Source organism: Brassica oleracea, chromosome C8 (genome assembly GCF_000695525.1).
Source record: "Brassica oleracea var. oleracea cultivar TO1000 chromosome C8, BOL, whole genome shotgun sequence".
Taxonomy (NCBI): Eukaryota; Viridiplantae; Streptophyta; class Magnoliopsida; order Brassicales; family Brassicaceae; genus Brassica; species Brassica oleracea.
This window is the reverse complement of record NC_027755.1, coordinates 15,044,003-15,071,437: the sequence shown is the minus strand read 5'-3', so window position 1 is coordinate 15,071,437 and position 27,435 is coordinate 15,044,003. Positions and strand designations below refer to the sequence as shown.

At 37.4% G+C, this 27,435-nt stretch overlaps 4 protein-coding genes across 5 annotated transcripts; 1 reads left to right on the top strand and 3 right to left on the bottom strand.

Annotated features, from left to right (window-relative positions):
- Positions 1–1,374: 1,374 nt before the first annotated feature.
- LOC106307607 (pollen-specific leucine-rich repeat extensin-like protein 1) lies at positions 1,375–3,080 on the bottom strand. Its single transcript, XM_013744599.1, has 3 exons — positions 2,867–3,080; positions 2,432–2,513; positions 1,375–2,309 (listed from the first exon to the last, which is right to left on the bottom strand). The coding sequence occupies exons 1-3, from the start codon at positions 2,888–2,890 to the stop codon at positions 1,642–1,644; spliced, it is 774 nt and encodes a 257-aa protein (XP_013600053.1). The 5' UTR covers positions 2,891–3,080; the 3' UTR covers positions 1,375–1,641.
- A 9,482-nt stretch (positions 3,081–12,562) lies between these two features.
- Positions 12,563–15,643, top strand: LOC106311671 (oligopeptide transporter 3). The gene is made up of 5 exons (XM_013748923.1): positions 12,563–13,094; positions 13,331–13,428; positions 13,507–14,076; positions 14,164–14,419; positions 14,675–15,643. The coding sequence occupies exons 1-5, from the start codon at positions 12,609–12,611 to the stop codon at positions 15,470–15,472; spliced, it is 2,208 nt and encodes a 735-aa protein (XP_013604377.1). The 5' UTR covers positions 12,563–12,608; the 3' UTR covers positions 15,473–15,643.
- A 137-nt stretch (positions 15,644–15,780) lies between these two features.
- Positions 15,781–17,489, bottom strand: LOC106311672 (SNF1-related protein kinase regulatory subunit beta-2-like). 2 transcript variants are annotated; one of them, XM_013748925.1, is made up of 4 exons: positions 17,084–17,489; positions 16,812–16,987; positions 16,562–16,721; positions 15,781–16,431 (listed from the first exon to the last, which is right to left on the bottom strand). In XM_013748925.1, exons 1-4 carry the CDS (start codon positions 17,300–17,302, stop codon positions 16,105–16,107), a joined length of 882 nt encoding a protein of 293 aa, XP_013604379.1. In that variant the 5' UTR covers positions 17,303–17,489; the 3' UTR covers positions 15,781–16,104. The 2 variants fall into 2 exon arrangements, with proteins under 2 accessions (XP_013604379.1, XP_013604378.1); XM_013748924.1 differs by having other exon boundaries at positions 16,562–16,724; positions 17,084–17,488.
- A 1,621-nt stretch (positions 17,490–19,110) lies between these two features.
- LOC106311733 (lysine-specific histone demethylase 1 homolog 3) lies at positions 19,111–26,016 on the bottom strand. The gene is made up of 10 exons (XM_013749005.1): positions 25,906–26,016; positions 25,573–25,679; positions 24,302–25,489; positions 23,800–23,935; positions 21,436–23,655; positions 21,240–21,333; positions 20,742–21,079; positions 19,888–20,601; positions 19,701–19,775; positions 19,111–19,560 (listed from the first exon to the last, which is right to left on the bottom strand). Exons 3-10 carry the CDS (start codon positions 25,438–25,440, stop codon positions 19,495–19,497), a joined length of 4,782 nt encoding a protein of 1,593 aa, XP_013604459.1. The 5' UTR covers positions 25,441–25,489; positions 25,573–25,679; positions 25,906–26,016; the 3' UTR covers positions 19,111–19,494.
- Positions 26,017–27,435: the final 1,419 nt, after the last annotated feature.

Below are 27,435 nucleotides of genomic sequence, written 5' to 3'. Positions count from 1 at the left end.
GTCCATTTAGTCCTGAGATGGACGATGCAGAAGTCTTGTTTTAGACACTGATCTGATTGGTCCATAAGAAGGACGATGAAGAAGCCTTTGATTTTGGTTTATTTTATACTAACCAGCCCAAAGAGGGGTTATTTGGTTTTGTTGATTTGTTTTCAGACATGTTATGTTTTACACATGGTGGTACACGCATATCACAGCAACATCATCCAAGATTTCGTGTGTGTGTATTTGAGGTCGATGACTCAATATGTTCGATCAGATTGTGGCATGGCCGATGGTAAAGAAGAACCAACTATCATGTTCGAGGATGAAGCATATTCTGCCCAAGATCTTCATCACCCACGGATTGCAGAAAATTGGAGAGGTCCAAAGGACCTTCAGTAATGTCCAAATCAGGGGGAGTAATGTGTGTTGTACTCTTTTTCCTTCACTATGGTTTTGTCCCAATTGGGTTTTCCTGGTAAGGTTTTAATGAGGCAACATTAAAGCACATTACAAGCTCTAAATGGTTATGACATCCAAGGGGGAGTGTTATGACCCAGATTGTGGATGGCTCATAACCAAGAGATTATAATTTGTAATCTTTCCATTTATCTATGACGGTGTAATCTCATATATAAGGAACCTATATGTTATGAATAAAGATAGACTTTTCCATTACTTTTATAACACCTGTAAATTAATTGAGAAACATTACAAGTTCTTTTTGTAGCTATGTGTCATCTTTTTTATGATTCTTAAAATCATTAGAGAAATATGTTGGTTTATCTAGTTATATAATGTTTTTTAATAAACTAATCGTAAATTTATTATTAATTTTTTTATTATTTTCTTAAATAAAAGTTACGAAATTGACTAATGTGGCTAAAATATATATGACAATTAATGATTTTGAATAATAAAGATTTGATAAAAACTAGTATATGTTCCATCATATTTGTTTAATTTTAAACTATTAAAATAAATTAAACAACTACATTAACCATATAATAAAATTTTAGTTAATATCATTTTAATCTAACTATATATCCTATCAAATAGAAAAATATATTGTTTGGATTAATAAAATTTATTTATATGTTCACACCAATTTAATTATATATGTAATAGTTACTGAATTTTTAATTATTCGATATATATTTATTATTTTATAATATGTAAAAACATATAATACGTAAAATAATTTATATATATAATGTCCATTCCGCGTAAGGTGCAGATCTTAGTGTATTCAATCAAACCTTTTGGACTGTTTGAAATTTTGAATACACCTACGAAATGAATATACATCAAACTTCAACTGATTACTTATTTAGAAGAAAACAAATAAGAAAATTAATATCACTAAAATTACTGCCATTTAAAAACAATTATTAAAGCCAAGTATTTTTATTGGTGTATATTTAAGAAAATGCAACAAGCTTTTTATACTGTTTACAATTACAGCTTCAAAATGGACAACCAAATGGAAATGGCTACCATTTACAAAGTACAAAGATCCTTACTTCCTTATTCGCTTTACTATCACAACATTATACATAAACATCTCTATATCTATTCTTTTTATTATTTGTATAAGAAAAAAGAGAGATTTGAAGAAAAATAAGGATTTAAACAGAGTGAAAAAGGGAATGAGTCATATCACATGATGGAGCAGCTCTGTGGGTTCTCTTCGCTGAAGTAATCACATCTGGTGAGGTGGCATTGTCGGTAACTAGGTGGTGGTCCTCCTCCCCAGCTATCGCAGACTGGTCGGCCGTAGCACTCGTACGGTAGAGGCGGCGGCATTCCATATCCATTGAACGTTGGCCCACATCCATAACCACCATAGTAGGGCCCACAACACATGACTGCTGGCTGCCCCTGCGGCATTATTGGCACCATCTGTGGCGGAGGTCCAGGCTGCTTCGGGACAGGAGCGGGAGCTGGAGCTGGAGCAGGTGCCGGTGCTGGTGCTGGAGCAGGTGCGGGTGCAGCTTTGGGCGCAGCAGATTTCTCGGGTTCTTTAGGCTTCTCGGGTTGCTTAGGCTTTTCAGGTTCTTTAGGCTTTTCAGGTTGCTTAGGCTTTTCAGGCTCTTTAGGTTTCTCAGGCTCCTTAGGCTTCTCAGGAGCTTTGGGAGCATCTTTGGGCTTTTGGGGAGGAGGTTGGGGTTGTGGCTGAGGCGGCTTTGGTGGTTCTAAGATCTCGATGGTCTTGATAGAGCCGCCACCTTTAGAACAAAGTTTGTCCATGATCTTCTCAGGGCTGCAGCAAACCACCTTGATGATGACTATGTTGGACTTTTCATCAAATATTTGATCTCTGATTTCTCTTGTTCCCAATCACATAAATCATTATCCACTCAGTCCATTTCATCACCAATGGAATCATATCGAACAAATAATAATTCACCAGAATTTTTATAAAAAAAGAAAGGGAGAAGGAACTCACGAGGGAATTTGCAAAGAACCTTCTTGACCTTCTTGTAACACTTGGCGCAATCAAGATCCACCTTCAACTTCATCATAGTTACCTGTTTTTTGGATATAGACATCACTTCAGGTTCTGTCTTATTAGTTAATCATGGTAAACTATGATCACCACACTTTGGAACTGATTCGATCTCTGACACAAAAAGAAAGAAAGAGAGAAAGATTCTTCTAATAGCTTCCACAAAGTCTACCTATTTTTATTCGATCGTGTTTTTTAAAAATCCATACAAAACAAAACACATCCCACATATACAAAAGATAAATAATAAACAAAACAAGAAGTGAACAGAAAAGAAGAGTATTAAAAGCTCCACAAGATGTAAATTTTAAAGACCCACACAACTCTCTCTGTCTACCAAAGACAAACAAAATAAGAATAGAAGAGAAGACAAACCTTTTCCTTGCCCTTCTCGGCCATGGCTTGAAATGGAGAGCTGAGATCTGAGATCTGAGATCTGACGATGGCTTTGAGTCTACTTCAAGAGAGAAAGGCATGGGTGGTGGTGAGAAGTGTAGCTTTTTATAACACCGACTCAAACCTGACTTAACCAATGCCATGATGACACGCGTACGTTGTTAGCATCCGTTCTTGATTTAATCAACACTTTTTCATATCTTTTTGCTCTTATATATCTGTATATTATTTCTGACTTTTTTCTTAGAAGAAAGAAATGGTGAGCGTACAATAATGAATCACTGAAAAGATACCTTTTCACATATCTAACCTTCCTAGTTGCCATTAACTGCCCTGACCAAACTTTCTTTGTTATTTTCTATTCTCAAATGATATTTACTGCTAATCTAAGGTTACTTTTAGTTTTATTATATTAATTAAAATGAAAAGTTAAAATAAACTATTTATGGCATGAGTCCGTCCGTGGCTACTTTTTCAATCATTCTTCCTTCAATGCAACTCTTTGTCTCCTCTCTCTGTTCTGTAGAGATTTGCTTTTATAAAAATGGTAGAGAATCTGTGTAATTGTTTCACCAGCTCTAATAATCTAACAACTCCCACTTCCACAGTATAACATCACATGCTTTGTATTCATCTTATATAAATAGGATCGAGTGACATAATTTTGTATATGTCTAGCTTATAGTATATCACAAACAAACAAATAGAGCAATCATCATCATGAATTCTTCATGCGTAAGAAGAAGATGGAAAGAAAGAAAGAAAACAACAAAATAGAGCTGGAAGATTCGTCACATGGGCCTTTTGTTTTTTTAAAGCTCAACTGAAAAAGACGCTAAGAATTAAAATAAATAGATGTAGGAATGGCAATATTAAAAATCTTACTGGACTCTGTACATATTCTTATCGCAAAGTCCAATGGGCCGTTTCACATTCTTTTGCAGACAGCTTATCCATATTAAGAAGTGAACTCATCTTATTTTCAGTTTGCTTCTCTTTCAACTATGAATCAGAATTCTCTATCAGGAGCAACATCCTGGGAATTGTCATTAGTCTGTATAATTTCATGAAAAAGACTATACACTTTCTAACAATCTTTTTCTTCTTCATTTCTAAATCCATAAATGCATTCACACACCACCTGACTACTTCTTATAATACAATTCAACTTACAATCATGTCAAATCAATGTTTATGAGCTTTCATGTTATATCATTGTAGATTTTTTTCTTTATTCACCCATCTCAAAAAGAATCCAACTTCAAGATTGGAAATACGTCCAACTTGCATCAATACGTGATTTGATTGTATATGTAAGAAAAACTGGTGATAAGGTTCATTGCTCACACCACGAACTGGTGATAGTACAGTATGATGTGTACTTACATCAGGGTTCGATTATTCATCGAAATTAAATCCCTTATATATTAAAGGAGAAGCATTGTAATAAATGCATTCACACTAAACTGGACACATGTCACGTATAAAAACATTGTAATAAATGAGTTCACACTAAAATGAACACATGTCACATGTAGAGAGTTTCTCGGTCAAACTCTACATAAATATGTTCACACTATGTATTTTACGTATTTTTAATATAAAACTCACATGCATGGTTCTTATTTACGTTATTTTTACTGTTTACGAATAGAACTAGACAAATTATTCATAAATTTTGATTCGATTTGTTATCCGTAATAAAAGTAAATCACAAATATCAATATTTATAGGAACATATATCCAATTTGATCTGTTATATGCATATATATATATACATATATTTAAAGAATTATATATATAAGTTATATATTATATAGATTTTATAATATTTTTATTTTTAAATAATTTCATTTTAAGAATTTTATTTTTCATGTATTATTTTGAAAAAATGTCATTTAATATTAATTAACAATATCTTTATATATTTATCAACCTTCTTTATATACTTTTATATACACATACATGTGCACATTGACGTGAGCACCTTATAACTAAGTATTTACCAAAACTGAAATATCTAATTTTTTTGGAAGTTAAAATATTCTTTTTTCTTAATGTTTCTTTCACTATCGACCAAATTGTAGTAAAAATAATTGTCTTAATCATTTTATTTTCTTTTTTTAACCATTATCCATTTAGAAACTATAATATGAAATCATTGGTTCGACATCACGACTATCTAAGATTCATAACATGAAAACAAACAAATAATAGTAATTTTTGATTATCACAGAAAAAAAAACAAAAACATAAACATTTTAATCAAACAAATCAAATAAATATTAATTTAAAATGATACTTATATTTTAGGAGATTAAAAACCAAAAAACAATCGAAAACCGAACCGATATCCAGATTAAACGGATTAATGTCTTCTTATTAAAAAATAACGTAACTAATATAATCACATTCCGCGCAAGGCGCGGGTTATTACCTAGTTATTATTATTTGGTTAGATTGGGTTTGAGCTTCGCCCCAAGTGGTTAACATAGTGGATTGTAATAGATGATCGGTCCATCTTCTAGGTATTCCAAATTCGGGTTATGTAGTGTGGTAGCCAGTCCACTCTGTATCACTAAGGGCGGTTTTCCCAGGGCCGACCGGATCGGATCAGCCGATAGTGTATATAAAAATATATATATATTTGAATATCTTCCGACATCGTATACCTGTATATACAAGTCTGAAACGTCGAAAATGGAGAACCGTATACGTAAGATGGTCAGCTTAGATGATATATAATCTCCAATGTGACGTGTTTTAATTTTTAAACCAGTAGAAAACTGACTAAATGATTGAGTTCACATTGTCACATGCAATGGAATTAGAGGGTAGATATATTCTTAGGGTTTTAAAGCTCACGGACCTACTATGTAAAACATGTGACCCTATCTAATAATCTATGAAATAAACAGGGTCCAATATGGGTCGATACGTTTGGGTCTGCAGGGACCGCTCCATATAGTACTACAAGGTTTTGATATTTAAGTTTGGAGATTGAGAGTATTTGTCCTTAGGAAATCTTTTCCTTGATTTAATTTATATTCATTCGTTTTTCTGCGTGACTTGACATATAAACCATATTTAAAATCCTTAGGGAAAACGGATTATACGTTGTAAACTTGTAATTCTCCAATTCCCCATTAACAAACAATAGTAATTCAACCTCAGTTACAAATCTTGATAGCCAAATAACAGTTGATTCAATTCAACCAGTCGCTTAAAGAAAAATAATTTAATGCGAATAATAAAATATACAAAGAAACAGTGAAGAAAATGTGATATTCCATTGGCCATATGTCTAACTGTGTTGTTAACTTTTTGTTGGTTGACTTAAACAAGTCGCCGGGCCGGGCTGGTGGGTGGCCGCCACATGAGCGAAAAAATGACTTAAAACCGAACCAATCGGATTGAAGAAAACCTTTACCAAACGGCTTGCACATAGACTCTGGTTCAGTTTAGGTTGGTCCGTTTCAGTTCGGTTCACTTATAACGATCAGCCTCTATATTAGCCATGAACATTCAGCTTTCGGTTCGGTTTTGATCCATGTATTTTAGTTTTCAATTTTCAGTTTTAGAGATTTAAAAACTCTTCGGATATTTATGAAATTTATTTTGGTTTCGATTCAGTTATTAATTTTGTTTGGTTCAGTTCGGATAACATAGTTTATCCAAATTTTTTGGCTCCGTTTCGGTTTTAAAATTTTAGATAACTTGGATAAATGAGATCGGATTATTGGGAGGGTTTTGGTTAAATACTGAGTAATTCGGGTTGTTTGAATAAAATATCAAATAATTCGGATAATTTTAAATATTTCGGATAAAATTTATTAGGATAATTCATTTTTGTGAAATGTAGTTTATAAAAAGGTATTTTTAGTATATTAAGTTATATTCAAATTGAATTGAATAAAATTTCTTTTTGCTATATAGACTATATTTTAGATATTTGGATATCATTCATTTCCAAATTGCTATATCTGCTTCTTCATTTGTGGCGGTGTGCCTATCTACAAATCTGCTGATATTTGAACTCTTTAGTTTAATCACTAGACGTTTTGAGCTGTTTAGTTAGTATACGTTTCTAATTGTAATGCCCTGTATAATATCAATTATTTCATATAATATAGATCTAAAGAATGTTATGTGTCAGGTGTCGTTTAGGTAAAATGGATCGAGAAGAATATTTACATATTGAGAGAGACACACAAAAAGATACAAAGCAAGGTGTCTCTATGCTGAAAATTCAACCCCAAGAGAAAAATTAACAATTAGATTGGAAAGCTGGTGGGTCCAAATTGCAACTCAAAAAGTCACGATGACTTCGATAGGATTCTGTCCATTTTGATGTGATTGTGAAGATATATATCATTCTACTTTGTGTGGCTCTGGTACATGTATCCTGTTTCTATCCATTCACAGGTAACGGATTTGATTCGTAATGTTAAATCACGATAGTTGTTCGATGATGCAGTAAGAAAATAATGGTAAAGACAGACGGTACGAAGTTGATGCCTGGGTATATGCTGTTCTGGTTGTACAAAAGTTTTTATTGTCAATTTGTCGTTCCCTTACTTCTTACTATATATCTAAATATATACCACCATCTCTCACAACAACAGAAAAGTTTAAGCGGTTGTTTTGTCACCAATAAGATCCAACAACATTTAATCGTGGGGATAGCATCTAAAAACTCAAAAGATCATCTAAGTATCTATAACTGTATAGTAAATATGCGAAGTTGGTCTGAGAATGACAAGCACTTGAGAGAATGAAAATGTGGATGGAATAGAAGGAGTTCGTTTTGGTCGATGCAGAATCAAGCCAGGCCCGCATGGTAATGCCTGGGTCGCTTTTTGCCTTTACGAAAAAATGTATGAAAGGTCCAAAATGAAATGATTGCTGTAGATTTGTGGTGGTTAATTTATTACTCAGTGATTTACTGCTCGTGAACTCAAGGCCGGATCTAAGATTTAGAAGACAATATACGTTTCCAGGTTAATGTTAACAAAACAAATTTTTTTTCTTTTTTTTTTTTGGTAAAATGTTAAATATTATACCAATTTTTAAATTGTGAACAGCGATTACAGAGAAAAACTAATAGCAGAATGCAAAATCGAAACTAAACAAACGGATAAACAATGAGATGCAACCAAAGAAGATCGGCCATCCTATTTATTAGCTAAACAACGAGACAAGCTAAGACCAAACAAGGTCGGAAGGCCGAAGATAAAGTAGTCGGTTATCGCGAGCTACCGGGAGATAGGCGCCCTCAAACCTAGAAGCTACGGTTCCTACAGATTCCAACAACCCATCCCAACACAAACGGACTTGGAGAATCAAAGCACGAGCGTACTACCAAACCAGATAGACGCACCACCAACGGCACGAGAGAGAACCTCCACGCGACGATGCCGTCGTTCAAAAAGCAGACCTGAAGATTGCCGTCTCCAAACCTGGCCTTCCGTGACCGTATACACCCCTTGAACCGAGAACTCATACAGAGAAAGCGGACCGCGAAGAAGCCAACCCTCCGGAAATGAACCTACAAGAAAAGCAACAAACCCGAGTGCCCTACTGCCGCACATATACTAGTACTAGCCAAAACGACCAAAGGAAACAAGACAATGTAATCACTTATTTGGGAAGAACGAGCGAGACGAATGGCCTCACCGCCGAGAGCTCCAAGGTAGAGGTGTGGAAACCACCGAATACACCGGAAACCGCTTACAAACGGAGCAAATGAAGCACTATCCGACAGCACGCGCCACCACTGTCGGTCCATCATGCGCCGCCACCACGCGCCGCCGCTAAACCTGCGCGCTGCCACTGGAGAACACCAGTAGATCGAGATAGATCTGACCTCCGACGAACCCCACGCGCCTCCACTACAGACCATCAGTTGAGCAAACAGAGACAGACTCTAGACTCGCGAAATCTTGGATCTGAACCAAATACCGAAGCTGAGAGCAACTCCACCGCACTTTCACGCCGGAAGAAAAACAAAAGCTCCAGGAAAGCCTCATCAACGCAACACCCACCATCGCTCGCACAGAAACCGGATCCAAAGCGAGAGAAAATCGCCGGTCAAAAAACCCTAGAGCTAACCTTCGCCAGACACAGGAAGGAGCAGCCGTCGTCCTCAAGCGGCGCCACCTCCTACCGTCTGACTAGATAAGCTCCGGAGCCACCAGATCTGAACCGGATCTAAGCCAAGATCGAGTTATTCCCGCTGCAGAGAGGAGAACGCAGAGGGAGACGACAGAGAAAGGAGAGAACACGAGGTCCGGCGGTCGCGCTAAGAACGCGGCAAACGACCGCCGGAGAGGAAGAGCTCCGGTGACTTTCGAGAGTAGGGAAAGGGAGAGAACAGTCGTGAGGAGAGAGAGAGTTTTCCTTTTCCAAAACTTTTATTCATCGAGAGTAGGGAAACAATTGAATTTTATCTAAAACAAATTCTTTTGATAATGTGGAAGTAATACAACCTTATAATAGCTCTTTAATAGGGGTGGGCAAAAAAAAACCAAACCAACCCAACCGATCCAAACCAAACCAAAGTATACGTCAAACCTATTCGGTTCAAAATTTTATCAACCCAAATAGTTTGGTTTGGTTTGGTTTTAAACCGAACAAAACCGAAAAATCGAAGTATTTTTTAATTATATTAATTAAATATACTAATAATATTAAGATTCGATACATTTAACCATTTAGCCTAAAAAACTAAACATAATTTTATACATTTTATTTTTAAATGAATAAAATAAACACAACTAAAAATAAAACAAAAGAATATTAATCTCATTCATTAACATCAAAACGGAAAGTTATTTTATTATATTTATATTAGGTTTGAAGATAATAATATAAATTATTGGATTACATTTTCTATATATTTATTGGTGATGTTTGGTTTTACATTTAAATACGAAGAAAATAATGATTTAGTGTCAAATAATGATTTGTTTATGTTTTTATTAATCATATTTTTGTAATTGAACTAGAAAAAAACTAAAAGATCAACTCGATTGAACTGAAAAATACAAACAAAACCAAATTAAACCGAACCAAACCGAACTAATTAAACTGAACACAAACCAAACCGAACGAAAACCAAACCAAATCAAACTAATTTGGGTTGACTTAGGTTCAAGTTTTTTTAGACCCAAATAACCCAAACCAAACCAAACCCAAACCAACCCGTAATTTGGGTTGGTTTAATGCCCACCCTTACTCTTGAATATTTGAGGGTTTCATTCGACTGTCTAAAACCACTCATGCATGAAATACAATAATTATATAGTATCAATTTTATGTAATAATAAGGTAAAGGAAAAGAAGTGGGCTTTTTAGGTTAAAGGAAATGGAATAATGGGAGATTTAACAAGAAAAAATGACTAGGATAGCACTAAAAAGTTTTTGTCACAAATTTAGTATCTAAAAATAAAAATGACCAAAATAGCACTTAATGTTTTATTAAAAGAGATAAATATACATTTATACTCCAATGGTAAATTAATTTAGACATTAGGGTTTAGAGTTAAGAGGTGGAGTTTAGAATTTAGGGTTTAGGGTTTAGAGTTTGGGGTTTAGCGTCAAGGGATGGGGTTTATTTAGGGTTTAGGGTTTAGGTTTTAGAGTTTAGGGTTTAGAGTTGGGGAGTGGGGTTTTGGGATAAGATTTCAAATTTTAAAAAATAAAAAAAAAAATTAAATTTTTCAAAAGATAAAATGCTATTTTTGTCATTTTAGTTTTCGAAGACTATTTTTGTGACATAAACTTATAAATGTGCTATTTTGGAGATTTGCCCGATTTAACAATAAGGAAGTGTCTGTTTTATGTGGATGAAAAAGAAAAGAATATAGTGTGGGGATTGTGTGATGTGTCACTCTCTCAAATCTAAATTCATTGCTTCAAAGATCAAAACTACTCAAGAATCTTATTTACCAAGTTGGTGTGGTGGTCTCTACTCTCTACAAACATATATGCCTTTCACGATTAAAGAGCTTGACATGTGTTTGGTTATCCGCTAGATTCTCAAGTCTCACCAGCAGTTAAAGCATACATTTTTGACAAAGATCTTACTCCTCCTATTAATCCTTGAGAGGGATTCATGCGTGTTATTCATGTTCGTACAAGCTTTGAAATATATATTATTTAAACTTCTCTTTATTTTTTTTGGAGAAATTTTAAATTATTTTTTCCGAGTCTAAAAGTGCATGGACGGAAACGTAACTAATCTTCTAAAAGACCAGTACCGACGAATAGTACGGCCTAAATGAGGTCTAAGACCGGTTCCAAATTGCTAAACGAAGGCTAAGACATGGTGTTATGTTCATCTGGCCAAACAGTAGCAAAGTTTCTAACAAGAATCAAATCCAAGACAAAATGTTTACGCCGTGCTCCAAACACTCTACTTCTTACCTATGTTCTTTTCTTACAATATCATGGTGGACAACCAAACCAAATGTTCTCTTTGACAATTCACGACGCTTTACTGACTAAAACAATCGGACGTAGAGACTTTTATTGCTCTTATCCAAGTTTTTTTTTAATGAATATTAAATTCAAAAAAAAAATAGTAGTTACATCGTAATGCATCATTGTTTAAAGAATTAATGAATCAAAATAATATTATATTATATTATTAAGTTACAAAGTATATTATACTAACATTTGTATATTTTATTCATCTTTGTACCATCTTTTTTAAGAATAGATGTAACACTTTTATTTAGCTTAGAATACAATAATGTTATTTGCCGTAGCTTCTTCACTGTTACATTGACTCTCTTCATTCTTCAAGGACGAACCATTCATTAGAAAGTGCTTAAAAAAGGTCAAAAGCATATTCAAAGGAACACAGCCCATTCACTCTTGTCCACCTGTCACTGCCACTCTGTCAAAACTACGTAAGCATGGTGGCCACGTGGATTCAGTTTTGTTCTGCGCAGACCACGAGCTTCACACACTCACGAGGCGCGACGTCCGTCAGAGCACTAACGGCCGTTACCTTCTCCCTGCGTATCTCTGGACGGTAAGTTCTCACGGCGTTGGGGTACGTGAAGCGTAAGGTCCCAGTCGAGTGTCGAAACGGGCCCCACACGAGACAAGCTTATAACTAGACAGAGAAATGAGTGTGTCGACCCTCCTAACAACACGCGCGACCCACACGCGTGGAAAAATATGGTAAGCAGCCATTTACAACCTCCCAATGTGTGTTTTTTTGGTAGCAAATTATTATTTGAATTTAACATAACACCATTATTTATTTTTGGTAGCAAATTAATATTTGAATTTGACAGACTAGTAAAAGATTTATCCAGTTATAGAAAATGAAACAAATTTTTTATGATAGAGAGATATCTAGAATTATTTTTAGATTTTAGCAAAAATATCAACTTAAAATCCAAATATTTATTTTCACTCATATAATATACAAAAATTTGGAAATAAATACAAAATATCTGTAACAAAACAATCTCTAACAATTATTACAAAATAATGTAATTACTCTAATTGTTAAATTGATTGACAAAGATTTCACCAAGGGTATCCGTGAAGCCTAAAGAGTACACGTGGATAAACTAACGTACAGAAAGAAGGGGCAAGACCATAATTTCGACTTCTCACTTATTACCAGTCGTTCCATGTCTCTGTCCTTTGGTTATATAAACAACACAGACGCAACTTTGTCTGGTACCTCTCTGTAAAAGACATGGACGCAGAAAAAGCTAGCAACGATAACAATGGCCACGTGGAGCACGAGCGCTGTCCGGTGGAGGAAGTGGCACTCGTGGTCCCTGAGACCGACGACCCAACTCTACCGGTGATGACATTCAGAGCTTGGTTCTTGGGTCTGTCCTCTTGCGTCCTCCTCATCTTCCTCAACACGTTCTTCACTTACCGCACGCAGCCGCTCACCATCTCCGCGATTCTTATGCAAATCGCCGTCTTGCCCATCGGCAAGTTCATGGCTCGGACTCTCCCCACCACTTCTCACAGGCTTATGGGTTGTGAGTGGAGCCTCAACCCTGGTCCTTTCAACATCAAGGAGCATGTTATTATCACCATCTTTGCTAATTGTGGTGTTGCTTACGGTGGTGGTGATGCTTACTCCATTGGAGCCATCACTGTCATGAAGGCTTACTATAAGCAGAGCCTTAGCTTCATCTGTGGTCTCTTCATTGTCTTAACCACTCAGGTACCTCCCTCTCCCTCTTGAGATTCATAGATTTGTGGAAAGATTGTTGATTTTGATCAACGTTTTAAAAATCTGTGAATCCGATATGAACACGAAACAATTTTTTTTTATTAATCGATTTTTAAAAAAATATTAATCTCTAGACGTCTGCCTCCTAAACTATAATTCTTTATAAGAGGCCTAACCACTGCCTAGTGATTTTTTGAATATTGATATTGATGAATTGGTGTGTGTAGATTTTGGGTTATGGATGGGCTGGAGTCTTGAGGAGGTATCTTGTTGATCCTGTTGACATGTGGTGGCCATCCAACCTTGCTCAAGTCTCTCTTTTCAGGTTTGTAATCCAATCTAGACTGAAACGCTGTTTTTACTGACAAACGCAAAAAAAAGAAGCTGAACGCTTTTGTTTCAGGGCGTTGCACGAGAAGGAGCACAAGTCAAAAGGCTTGACGAGGATGCAGTTCTTTCTTGTGGCGCTTGGTGCTAGCTTCCTCTACTATGCACTTCCAGGCTACCTATTCCCAATCTTGACTTTCTTCTCATGGGTTTGTTGGGCTTGGCCTAATAGCATCACGGCTCAGCAAGTTGGGTCAGGGTACCATGGTCTTGGAGTTGGAGCCTTCACTCTTGACTGGGCTGGTATCTCTGCTTACCACGGCAGTCCCTTGGTGGCTCCTTGGTCCTCTATCCTCAACGTTGGTGTTGGTTTCATCATGTTTATTTACATCATAGTTCCTGTTTGTTACTGGAGGTTCGACACTTTCGACGCTAGAAAGTTCCCCATTTTCTCCAACCAGCTCTTCACTTCCGCTGGCCAGAAGTATGACACAACCAAGATCTTGACTCCTCGGTTTGATCTTGACATCAATGCTTATAACAACTACGGGAAGCTTTACCTCAGCCCTCTTTTCGCGCTCTCTATTGGGTCTGGTTTTGCGAGGTTCACTGCAACGCTAACTCATGTAGCATTGTTCAACGGCAGGTTAGTTAGTTAGTTTGTTGTCTCTTCAGTGGAAAAAAAAAAAAAAGAGAGGATGTGAACCACTTTTGGTGTGTTTTATTTGTGCAGGGACATATGGAGGCAGACTTGGTCTGCAGTGAAGACGGTGAAGCTTGACATACATGGGAAACTGATGCAAAGATACAAACAAGTGCCTGAGTGGTGGTTTTATGTGTTGCTGGTTGGAAGTGTAGCATTGTCTCTCCTCATGTCTTTTGTGTGGAAGGAGTCAGTGCAGCTTCCATGGTGGGGAATGCTCTTTGCTTTTGCAATGGCCTTTATTGTCACTCTCCCTATTGGTGTCATTCAAGCTACTACAAATCAGGTTTTTGTTAACTAGTTTTATACTACTCCCTCTGTTCAGTTATAATTAAAAAAATATTTCACAAAAATTGATTTTTTAAAATGTTTTTATAAAGAAATTGTAAACTTCAAGAAGCTTAATTGAGTTTATTGAATTATTTTTGGTTAAAAATTATTAAAAATTGTAGAAAATGATGCATTTATAATAATGATTTAATGTATATTTTTGGTTTCAAGTTACACATTACATGCTTATATATTTTGTGTTAAATTGCAGCAACCAGGGTATGATATAATAGGGCAGTTTATAATTGGTTATATCCTACCTGGAAAGCCTATTGCAAATCTGATTTTCAAGATTTATGGAAGAATCAGCACAGTCCATGCTCTCTCCTTCTTGGCAGACCTTAAGCTTGGCCATTACATGAAGATCCCACCGCGGTGCATGTACACGGCTCAGCTTGTTGGCACTGTGGTTGCTGGTGTGGTGAACTTGGGAGTGGCCTGGTGGATGCTTGAGAGCATTCAAGACATATGCGACATTGAAGGAGATCACCCCAATAGCCCCTGGACTTGCCCCAAGTACAGAGTCACGTTTGATGCTTCGGTTATTTGGGGATTGATAGGACCAAAACGTCTGTTTGGAGCAGGAGGCATGTACCGTAACCTTGTCTGGCTCTTCCTCATCGGAGCTGTCTTGCCTGTTCCTGTGTGGGCCATGAGCAAGATCTTCCCGGACAAGAAGTGGATCCCTCTCATCAACATTCCTGTTATCTCCTATGGGTTTGCAGGGATGCCTCCAGCGACACCAACCAACATTGCTAGCTGGCTGGTCACAGGAACCATCTTCAACTACTTTGTGTTCAATTACCACAAGAGGTGGTGGCAGAAGTATAACTACGTGCTCTCTGCAGCGCTGGACGCAGGGACTGCATTCATGGGAGTGCTCTTGTTCTTTGCACTGCAGAATGCTGGACATGACCTCAAATGGTGGGGTACTGAAGTAGACCACTGCCCTCTTGCCTCCTGCCCCACGGCTCCTGGAATCATAGCCAAAGGCTGTCCTGTTTTCTAAATTGAGTATTAGATTCAAAACATGTTCCTATTATTGCTTCTTTCTGCACAGCCTTTTCTACTGCTAGATAGTGGCCATCAGAATGCAATAAACTCTGCTTTTTTAGATTGATACTTGCTAGTATTTTGCTTTTTGAGAAGCATATGATCATTTATAAATTTGAAAGCCAAACAAAAATAATTTGATACTTGCTTGTATCATCTTTTGCTTTTTGAGAAGCACCATCTTTCGCTAAATTTGAAAGCCAAACAATAATAATTTGTGAAAACTTGAAAGCCACAAAACAAAACCGAAAAAAAGAGATTTGCTGGTTTTACAAGTTTCATTTTTTTTGTTGTTCTAAATTAATCTAAGAAAAGAGAAGAGATGATAAAAGGTCTTGAAATCAAAAGATTACACATGACTGAATAATGCATCTTTCATTATGTTGCTAAAAACCTTATTGACAACTTTAAAAGACAACAAAATTCGAGCTTATTGAGAGGGAAAAACACTTTTGCCTGTGATGATAAAACTCTTCTTCTTCTTCTTTGCATATCCTATAGCCTCACACACCCATTCTCCATGAGTTAGATACTAAGCATGTCTGAGTTTCCACATTCTTATGGGAACTGGGCACTATCATCGTCTTCTCACCTCTGGAGGGACTTGTAGAGCACCACAGTTACGTACTTGGCGAGAAAGCGGTGAGTGGAACCAAGGGCGACCACAGATGGACCGCTTTTGCCTTTCTGCATGTAAAGATGGTTGAGAATGACGTGCTGAGGTCTCGGCAAAGGAGATGGGATGTCAGGGCTGGCTGGAGGCAAGTTCAGCAGTGTCATCTGCAGGTGCGGCGGAACCAGAGGGGGTTCTTTGGAGTAGTCCTCAGCGCCTAGAAGCAAGCTGCTGTAACTAGCCTCTGGTGATTGCGGTGGCTCAAAACCAGATATGCTTTCAATGTCTTCTGGTACATAGTCCTGCACACAAACAAAACCATATCTCTCCTATCAGAAACTATAAAGATGTCCCTTTGCCATTCCCTATACACCTGAATAGTTTCTCTCTCTCTCTCTCTCTCTCTCCCTAAAGGTTTCGAAGTGAGGTTACCTGGAGGTCCAAAAGGTTGAAAGTGTTGCCAGCGTCGTCACGAGCTAGAGGGAGCTCAGGGGCATGCCTCCACTGTCCATCAACGATGAACCTGTACTCATAGACACCTGAAGGCAAGACTTTCATTATAGTGAAGTCTTTGCCAGATCTCTGCAGCCGACTTCTGATACAAACAAACAAACAGAAACAAGAATGAGAGATTAGAAAAAAGACAACAAGAGAAAATCAAAACTCTAAAAAAAGGTAAGACCTTGTCTTCCAATTGTCCCAAGACCCTTCAACAGCAATCTCCTTGCCTCCATGGCACCAAGTGATCATGGTGGGGATGCCTTGCTCGTTACAAGCCTCTTCGTAGGAAGGGGCCTGCATCCAAGAAGGGTTTGGGATGTGGATTTCATCTGGTCTTTGAAGAGGACGCACCGGTACCTTAAAAAGGAAAGATACGAACTTTTAAATCCAATCTTTATTTATTTATATTTATTAATTTATTTCAGATCTGTGTGTTTAAGGGAATCTGGGAACCTGAGGAGTAAACATGAGAGGAGATTGAGTGGCGCGAGGAGATTGAGGAGGAGATTGGCCCATGAGCTCAGGAGGAGGAGGAGGAGGAGGAGCGGTGTCGGAAGACATGGGTTGATGATGATGGCGAGAGTGAATCTCACCGTCGTTGTCTTCCAGTGGAGATGCGTTGTTGTTGTTGTGGCTACTGTTCGCTTCGTCTCTCGCGTTCACGTTGCCCATAGAGAGAGAGAGAGAGAGGATACGGACAAAGGAGGGTAATCTTGATGCTTTGTGCGGACAGAACAGGACCGGGTTTAAAGGTTCGTGCTTTTTACGTAGAGAGATTGATCAAAGGGGGACGGAGTAATTGAGAGAGAGAGAGAGAGAGAGAGAGAGAGAGAGAGTGGCTTCCCCTTCCTTCCTTCCTGAGAGATCACAAACTATTAATAAAAATTATTAAAGAAATATAAAAAAATGCTTAATCTTTGATTTCAACTCATAAAATATCGAAACACACATTTTTCTTTTGTTGTTGTTGTTGTTGTTTTGTCATTCATCGATCAATTGTTCCAATACACTCTCTTTCCATCTTTCTCCACTTACTTTTCTTTCCTCTAATACGATTTGTTTATTGCATTTATTATCCTATAATTTGATTTTGTCGCTAATTACCCCCATACATCCCACATTTCAGTAGATGGGCATTTGGTGAAACTACCAAAATCTGTTTTCATTTCATTTCATTTAACTCGCTCCTTTGTTATGTTTTTGGGGGAAAACAAGATGTAAACTTTGAACCAATTTCACAATCAATGTTTTTTTTTTTGTGTGGTAATTTTGGCCAAGAGGCCCATTACCTTGGCTTCATATAGTGTTGGCCAGGTAGCAACAAGGAGACCAAAAAAATAAAAAAATAAAAAAAAAAAACAAGGAGACCAAACTTCTGCTTTGGTTTATGTGTAGTGTTTTCTACCATTCAACTAGTTTCACATAGATGATGGAACACGAAAAATTATTCATGTCTCAGGTATGGAGAGTGCAAGTGGGATTCGTGATCGAATCAAAGGATGCAAAGGGTTTTTATTCAAACAATCATAAAGTTGAATAATGGGCTATTTCTATTTGTTCTAATATAAAGCGGCCTCCATATATCGCCCATGATAAAACCTCAGTTTTAGTAGCTGATGAGTGATGGGGATTAGTCTGAGATTATCATATTTCCAATATTTTTTTCAAAATGTAATAAAAGCAAAAACAGAAAAGAAAAGGGACTCTACAATTAAAAATTGAAATCAACATTGCCGTCACCTATACTAAAATATGAGAAACCAGCCAAGGCCTAAAGGAGATTTCAAATTCTCTGTCACGTTAAGTTGTGAAAGACACTGCAACTCTGAAATTTGAATACTACTGACTATATACATGATCGCTCTGCTTTAGCGCCCCACGTCTCTCTGCCAACTCAAATAAGCTCTGCCTATAACAATAAACCCCGTACAAGCAAATTACTATTAGTCGCTGTAATTTAGACTAACATGGCATATGCTTCTCCCACTGAACTCATAAATAATAACAGTTAAAGACTACAATGCAAATACCAAACGCCTACGATCACAACTGAATCAATGCAATGAAGCTCATATTAAATGCGATCTAATAAAACACGTAAGCAAATATGTACCTCTCATCAACAAGCAGAGTGCTTCTTGAACCAAGGCATCTAATCTTAAGACACAAAGATTTTTCATCTCTCACCAACATGGGTGGGGTACAGCCAAGTCTATGTTTCCTCATCTGCAAAAGCCAGCATCAAACTCTCAGCCACATTACTAACAAGTCTAAGAATATGCTGACCAAATTACACACACAAAGCAAAGAACCTGCCTCAGATGCAGTTCCTCTTCCACAAACGGCTTGCAAGTCTAAAGACACCAGAAGAAGATCACAATCCTAAATTGCTTTTAAGCTGAAGTAATCCAGTTTCTGAAATGTCCATCTTTACCTGCAAGCGTGAGAGTGATAGACCTGCAACTGTGGAATCGCAGATAGGGAAAAGAGCTAACCAAAGTATGGCTGCTGCTAGTATAAGCAAACCAGAACATAATATCACACTAAACAGTAAAAAAAATGAAACGCTTTTTCTCGTGGGTTCTGGAAATGATATATGAATCTCAAGAAATGTATTCAGAGATACCTGAAGGAAAAAAAATTGACTAATGGGGGTTAACACTAAATCGTGAGCTCTATACAAAACTAAAAACAATCAGCATGAGTTGAAAAACATTTATCATCCGAGAGCATCTGATTCTTTGAAAAAGCTTCTTCATAAATGAGCAATGATATGTCGTTTATGCGAGAAGGGGCTTTGCCATCCTTTAGCAGATACCACCAACTCAAGTACTATTGGCCATTACTGTCGCTCAAAACGGCCATCAAGGTTTTGCAACTTTAGCCATCGCAATGTACTTGTCAACTTGTTTGTCCACAAAGTCACGAATCTGCATAAATATTAATCAAATGCAGTGACAATCAATTAGAAAAATGCAACTATTTAGTGATATTTACTTAAACGAGGAATCTAAAGACAATATTTTTGGCAAACATTTAACTCTGAAACGTTGGAAGCTTTTTTACAAACCTTGTTTTTCCGCTTTGAGTCAAGGAATTGGGGAACAACCATGGCTTTCTCCGCGTCTGTTGTTTGCTGCATTACCTGATAAAGCGCAAGAGTTTCAGAAGCCTTTTTCTAGCTTCATAGAGAAAAAAGACTCGCAGTATACTAATTGAAGAATTTTAAAGAGTAGAAAACCACAAAAGTCACAAACCTTTGTTGCTGTCTTCTTCATTATTGACTTGTATACATCTCTATCAATTTTCTTTGCTCTATATGGGGTCATAAGCAACGATGCAACAAAATCTACAACTCCCTGTTTCAACCGATCTGCACCCCTGATATGACTTTTACGTGGCTCTTTATTCACTGTAACCTGTGACATAGAACCTTCATTCGCGGGTTGGTCATGCTTCCAACTAGGAGGACCCGTCGAACATGCCATCGAACCTTCTTCATCCTTCATATGCAACGCACGGTTGAAAAATTCGGGATCAGCAGCAGCAGCTTGAGATTGCCATCTATCTATTGCATTGTAATCCTTGACACCATCGCTACTACCGCCAGTATCAACCCATGCCCCGGTAAAAACACTGGTTTCCGCAGCCCCACTCTCTCTAGAACATTCTCTGAACTTTGAATGAGATCCAAGTTCATTCGAATGGCTACGCTGTGAACAATTGTCGACCTGAACCCTTGAACTGTCAGGGTCAAGACAGGAGGCAGGGAAATCATACCAGTCCCGAACTTTGCAGTTCCTAGAGTCTATCTCTGACATACAATCTTGTCTTCCTAAGACGTTGCCTGGAAACTTTTTCTTAAAATCAGATTCGTCCATTTTTGCATACTGCTCTCGCCTGGCAAATTTATGGAACGAGGGAATCTTAGGAAGCTGCAATGAAGTACTTTGATAGGCCTCAGAAAATGCCTACAAGACAGAAACGTCTAATTTATTTGTTAACAAATAAAGAAAGGTCAATTTAAGAGGGAAAAGAAAACACTAAAATAAACACATTCAGCAATCATCAATCAATGCATTTCACTCATTCGAAGATAAAAAAAACTTGCCTTTGCAGCTGCTTCAGCTGCTACACGAGCAGCCTCAGCTGTAGCAAACACAGCCTTTTCTTCCTCTGACATAGGTAGCTGGTTGTCCTCAATCTCTCCATCTGTTGTCGTATCGTTGCCATTGCTAAGATTTCCCTTACTGTCTGCATCCTCACTATTCTGCTTTCTTCTTATTCTAGAGATATTTGTAGGGTTTGTTCGTCTCAATGATTTGATTTCCCTATTAGCTTTTTCTTTCCGGTAAAGTTCCAACCACACATTAACAAGCTGACTTGCAATGGCACGGATATCACGGCTCGTGTGTGCACAAACCTTTTCTTTCACAGTCTTTCCAATGCCTGCATCAACAAGCGGAAAGTAAGCAACTTAGAGAAAATAAAAATTAATAACCGGAATATAATCACAAAACTGCTTGCACGTGATATTGAATCTTAAGACAGAACCAATTCCATGTGGTATATGAGACAGAAATTGTACTTAAAAGAAAATAACCAATACCTGAGAGCCTCACGGCAAAGAGATCGCTCGTAACTCGAACAAGAATATGTACACAATGACGTAAAAGCTGGGTTCCATTCTTCCCCATCGAATCCTATTAGAGAAATATAATAAGCAAAAATCTATGGAGCAAACATAAAAGCAAAAGAAAGCTGTTTTCTTTGCTTTGCTAAAGGCAAAATCCCACTAAGCTTACCAGGATCCAAGAGTTCAGCACTGTAAGCCCTTCTTTTGTACCAGCAAAGGATTTCAAGGTTTCACCAGGTAGGTTAAGCAACTCCTTGGCTAGATGCAAACGCCCAACAGTTGTTTTGGCAGAGAAGAACATGTTCCGAAGCAATGAGTGTCTAGCCAACACATTAGACAGCTCAACAACTTCAAGTCTCTTTATTAGGTCGCTGACTTCATCCCTTATAGATACAGATTTCCTCTGCGCCTTTTCTAGTGTTTCTATTTCAGCTGTATAATCATTTCCACTTCTTAATATATCGATTATACGCACAGCTTCCCGGACTCCAGTCATCATTGCGCCACCGACAGTGTCAGGATGCTCTTTGCATGTTGCCTCACCAGCAAAGAACAAACAATTCTGAACAGGCCTTCCCAGTACATCATAATCTTCACCAGAGGCACCAATAGCAACATATGAGTAGGCACCATAACTGTAAGGATCAGCGCCCCAGTCAGTAACTACCGAAGCAACAGGATCAGGCACCAGATCCCCACCAAAAAGCTTCCGAAGAACCATCATTGCATGATTCACATGCTCAGACTTACTCTTGTCTTTATAGTCAACCGCAGCCTTCCCAACCACCAAAGCTATCAGAACAGGAGCACCAACAGTTTTTTTGACATTCCAAAACATAAAACATTCACCTCTTTGATCGGTTTCCTCAGCAGTTGCCCCAAAATAATCCAAGCTATCATCCCAAAATACCTTTGAGAACTCCAACACAACTTTATTTAGAACTCCAAAACCAAGTTGTTTGATTGATGAATATTTCCAGTCCGGCAACGGTGGTGAAAACTTAATGGTTTCTGCTTTCAAGCACCCAAGAGGAACAGTAACCAGAACAGCATCTCCAAGATACTCACCACCATTTGATGTACTAACTATTACTTTATGCTTGTTGTTATGCATGGCGGAGACATCAGAGGCATAAGATACCTCAGAAACTACATTGTTCAAGCGAATATCAAGTCCTTCAGCAAGCGACTCAGCAACTCTGCTATAACCACCTTTAATCATAGCATGTGGCCCTCCAAACCCGCCATAAAACTCATCTTGATTCCAGTTAGAAAGCGAAACTTCCTTGAGGACAGCAGCACAACCATACTCTGTATGAGCAAAATGCCAATTCATAACTCTTCGCTCCAACGGATTCAAAAAATCCTCTTTTAACCTTCCATCATGCTTAAAGGTACCAGTGATGCCTGTTCTTGAGAATGAACCATTAATTGAATTGCCAATCCCGGATCTTTCAATGTTCACCTTCTCATGTGGCATCCTCAGCCGCTGGAGGCCATATTCTAGACCATCCTCGAGCGACATTTTATTTGCTCTATCCTTGCCTATCTCCTCAACAAGCAAATCCATATCATCAATCAGACTGTTGAACTCTCCTTGTAAAGCATCATCTAATTCTGGAGGAACCTTTTCCCCTGTTACAGTATCATAAAGGGGACAGAATCCATGCAAAACACTCAACTCCAGACCTAACTGGTTACAGACCAATGCTGATGGATCTGGCATTCTTTCAGATGGCACATCAGCCTCAATTCCTGTAATTATGCTGGCCCCCAGATCCACAGGAACTGAAAGAGAGGACCGGTCTGTATATACACGACCACCTACTCTACTTCTTGCCTCAAGAACTGTGACAGAAAAACCTTGGCGCTGTAAATGACGTGCTGCTGTTAATCCAGCGGGACCGGCTCCAATAACTATTACCTTTTTCTCATCTTCAACCTCACCCTGAACACAGTCTCTTCCTCTCATTTGATCACAATTTGCAGAGGACAGTGTGCTAGACAAAACAGTCTTCCGTACTGAAATTGTTTCCGGACACTTTTCGACCTTGGGTGCATTAGCATCTGCTAGTAAAGCATTTATGCTGACAGAATGTTTGCAATCGTCAATAATGCTTGCCTCGCATGTTTTTCTGGTAGATCCCAACATTGCTGAGGTCGCACATTCTACAATTTCTGTTTCATCATTTTGGAGAGCACAGTTCTTACCCTCGCTAGTCGATTCAACGGCTTTGACCTGACCAAAGATAAAAGTATCTCCGTCAGAATTTGCAACAGAAGCCATAGAACTTTCTTCAAGCTTTTTCCCCTGAGAAAGATCATCATCATGATTAGTCGAAGGACCCCCTTTTCCCCTCACAGATGAAACCCCAGTATTTATATATCCCTGCAAAAAAACCATCATATGCGGACTATGAGAAACCAGCACTCATTCGCTTTCTAATAGTGCACACAAGTTAAAAACAAACTTACGAAAAAATCAAGTACAGAGAAAACTAAAAGGAGACAGGATAGAACATCACAGACTTACTCTCTGATCAAGAAACTTATAGACCTCTCTGATAAGGCCAGCTGAAGGAAATTCACTCTCAGAATGGCCAACAACACACTCGGTGACAGGTAAAATCCGGCTGACATTTTTACTCCACAGACCTAAGATAGAATTCCTGTAGCACAACCAATATAAGTTCTGATTTATATAAAAAGTGTTAAGAAAGTCTCCAAGAGGACAAACGAAACGCAAAAATTATCCAAGTCTGAAAGACAGAACTGTTCCAAGTAAAACTGTTGAAAATAAATGGACATAAAACAACTTGAAAATCCTTGAATCTCACTAGTAGATCTGTCAAACAATACAGTATGCATTCACGGTTTCCAACAAATGAAGAAGTTAAAAATGGGATAGATATCTCTAGGTACAGTATCCTAAGGTACACCCTTCTCCTAGACCTTAAGAAAAATACATTTTATACTAGCTAAGAAAACCAAAGCCATGTATCTGAATCCATAACAGCTAAGGAAAGGAAACTAACCTGCAACGTAGGTACTCCTGATGGCTCCCTTTGCGCTTCAATACCTCTTTAAGTATAGTCTTCTCCACCGGACTAACCGACTGGGCTTTAAGGCCAGCTGCCACCGCAGCTGCTCTACCAATCTCAAATTCCTTGGAAATAAATGGACCGAAATCACACTTGTCGCTTCCTTTAAAGGACTTGTCACTTTGACAATCCAGAAAGCCTTGCTCGTTCTCCCAATTCATATCTTCTCCATACACCATGTTTTCATGCTTACGCTTTCTAGCAATGCGCTCTGGACGTTGCAAGGTGGATGGCTTCCCAGAATTAGGTAATGAAACTGCATCACCTCGGAAATCTTCATCTTCATAGGGAGTTACTGAAACCGGGGAAGCTTCAGCAGTTCCATCTTTGAGAGTATTAACTTGGATACTACCTCCGTTAGAAGCGTCACAGTGTGAAGAACGCTTGCACTTCTGACAGATCGCAACCTCAGAGTTAGACTCAAGGGAACGGTCCTCAAAATTAAATTGGATCCCACAATCACACATAACAATTTTTTCCTCTCGGAAATGACCAGACTCTGATTCTGGCTCTCCTAGGTGTATGTGCTGATCAGGAGAAGGAACTGAAACATCTTTTCTATCAACAGGAGGATAAACATCGACATTTGGCAGCGGTCTCTTGGATTTATCATCTGCATCTGCTTCCTTCTCTAATGTCACTGATCTTGTACTCGATTTAACCTTGGTTTTATAGATATCATCCAAGCTCTTTTTGTTGACAGTACCTTCCCTGCCAAGCTCAGATGCATCGTCAGCCATATCAGGGCTTGGGATCAAATTAGAATCAGTCACAGTATCAACCGGAGGAACATCCTTGTCATTCCTAACCCTTTTCTTGTGACCCTTCAATCTCTTCCTAAAACTGGCTAAGGTGTCATCCATATCCTCAGAATCCTTGCGTACATGAGTCAATTTCTTCTCCACAGCCCCTTTCTGCCTCTGTTTACCAGTAGTCTCAGTCTCAACTTTACTCTTAGTAGCAGTTTTGTGCTTCATAACTTTCAAGAGAGATCCGATAGGTTCATCATCATCTTCGAAATCAAAAACCTTAGATTCTTTCTTGGAACCACATTTCTTCCCCTTCCCATCCATATTAATCCCCAACTAAAGACTCTAGAATCGGAACTAACAAAACTTTTCCCTAAGCAAAAAAAATCAACAACGTATGTCACACAAAATCCCCCTTCCAAATCGACCAATATACAAAGAAAAGCACCAGCTAACCTTAAGAAGACGGTGAAGATCAATCAAGTCTCCTCTGATTAAGATGCGTCCTCGGTGGAAGTAACAGCCTCAATTTTTAGGGTTTTCTAGCAGAGTGAGCTCGAAACCTAGAAACCAGAGAGTACAAAACTGAGCAACGGAGGAGACGATTGGGGCAAGCAAATACATGAAACAGAAACGAACGCCGGAGATAGATAAGGGAGATCTGCCGGCGAAGAGCACAAATTTCCGGTGGGGGGGGGGTTCAAAAATGGATTTAGGGTTTTCTAGGAGATTGATAATGAAAACGAAATCGAAATAGGAGAAAGCAGTAGAGGGAGGAAGTGCCTTTACCTTTGGTCTCTAGATAGATCCTCCTCAGAAGCAACGCACGCTTCTTCAATGTTTCAAAACCCAAAACGAAGATGGTGAAAAATCTAATTTCGGAATACAACGATACGGCACGCTTTAAAACGCGGCGTTTCCATGATTCTTATGACTTATGAGTTATGAGATTGACAAAAGAGATTTTATTGGCAAATAGTTAATTCTTAATTTTTTAAGAGATTGCTTGAAATACAACAAATCGCTTGAAATACTACAAATTGAATATCTTGAAAAAAAAAATACTACAAATTGAATATTTTCTTTAAATAATATTTTCAAACAAAAATATCATAACATTTAAGTAACTGAGTTTATGGTTTAGTGATTATTATTTAGAGTTTACTATTTAAAGGGCGAAATTGGTTTAATAAACTTGTATAAATATTTATAAATAATTTAAGGGAAATTTCATATTTACCACTTTCATAGTACTATTATTCTTTTTACCACCACTAAAGTATGTATACTTCTATACAAAAAAATAAAATTATCAATACATTTTAAATTATTACCAAAATAACGAAACCAATTTTTTTTATATAAATATACACAAAAAATCAAATTAAATATATGGGTTTCATTAAATTATAGTTGTATTTGAAAATAGTCCCACGCTTTAGAAATACAAATCAAAATCTAGTGTAGAATTTGAATATATGAATACTATTAAGTTGTTCATTAATGAATGACACACGACTATATATATATACGACTTTTTCTTGGGTTCACTCCCTACCAACCAATAGAAAGTTGTCATTTTAGATCTAGTATCTTTTAATTAAGGAAACAAAATAATTTGCCAAATTATATTATGCTTTTAAAATAAAAAAATAAAAAATTAAATAAATAAAAATAACAATAGTTCTAAAAAACGATTATTTAAAAAAATATATTTATTTTTAAGATTTAGAGTTTAGTGTTTAAGATTTATAATTTAGAATTTATCCAAATGTTTAGTGTTTTTCCAAGGGTTTAGGGTTTACCTAAGGGTTTAGGGTTTACCCAAGGATTTAATGTTTACCCAAGGGTTTAAGGTTTTCCCAAGGGTTTAGGGTTTATGATTAGAGTTTAGGGTTTAGTGTTTTGTTGACAACATGTTTAGTGTTTTTCCAAGGGTTTAGGGGTTTACCCAAGGATTTAGGGTTTACCCAATGATTTAGGGTTTAGGATTTGAGTTTAGGGTTTAGTATTAGAGTTTAGGGTTTAGTGTTTTGTTGACAACATTTTTTTTTGAATTCGTTTTTTATATATTATTTTTATTTATTTTTAAATTTTATTTTGAAAAACTAATATAATTTGCCAAATTATTTGGTTTCCTTAATTAAAAGATACTAGATTTAAAATGACAATTTTCTATTGGTTGGTAGGTTCACCCTAGGGGGTGAACCCAAGAATAACTCTATATATACGGTAGACTTAAGCTTCTTTCAGTTAGAAATATAAATTTTCTAAATTTATGATATACATTTAAATCAGCCTAATTTTTTCGTGATAGCA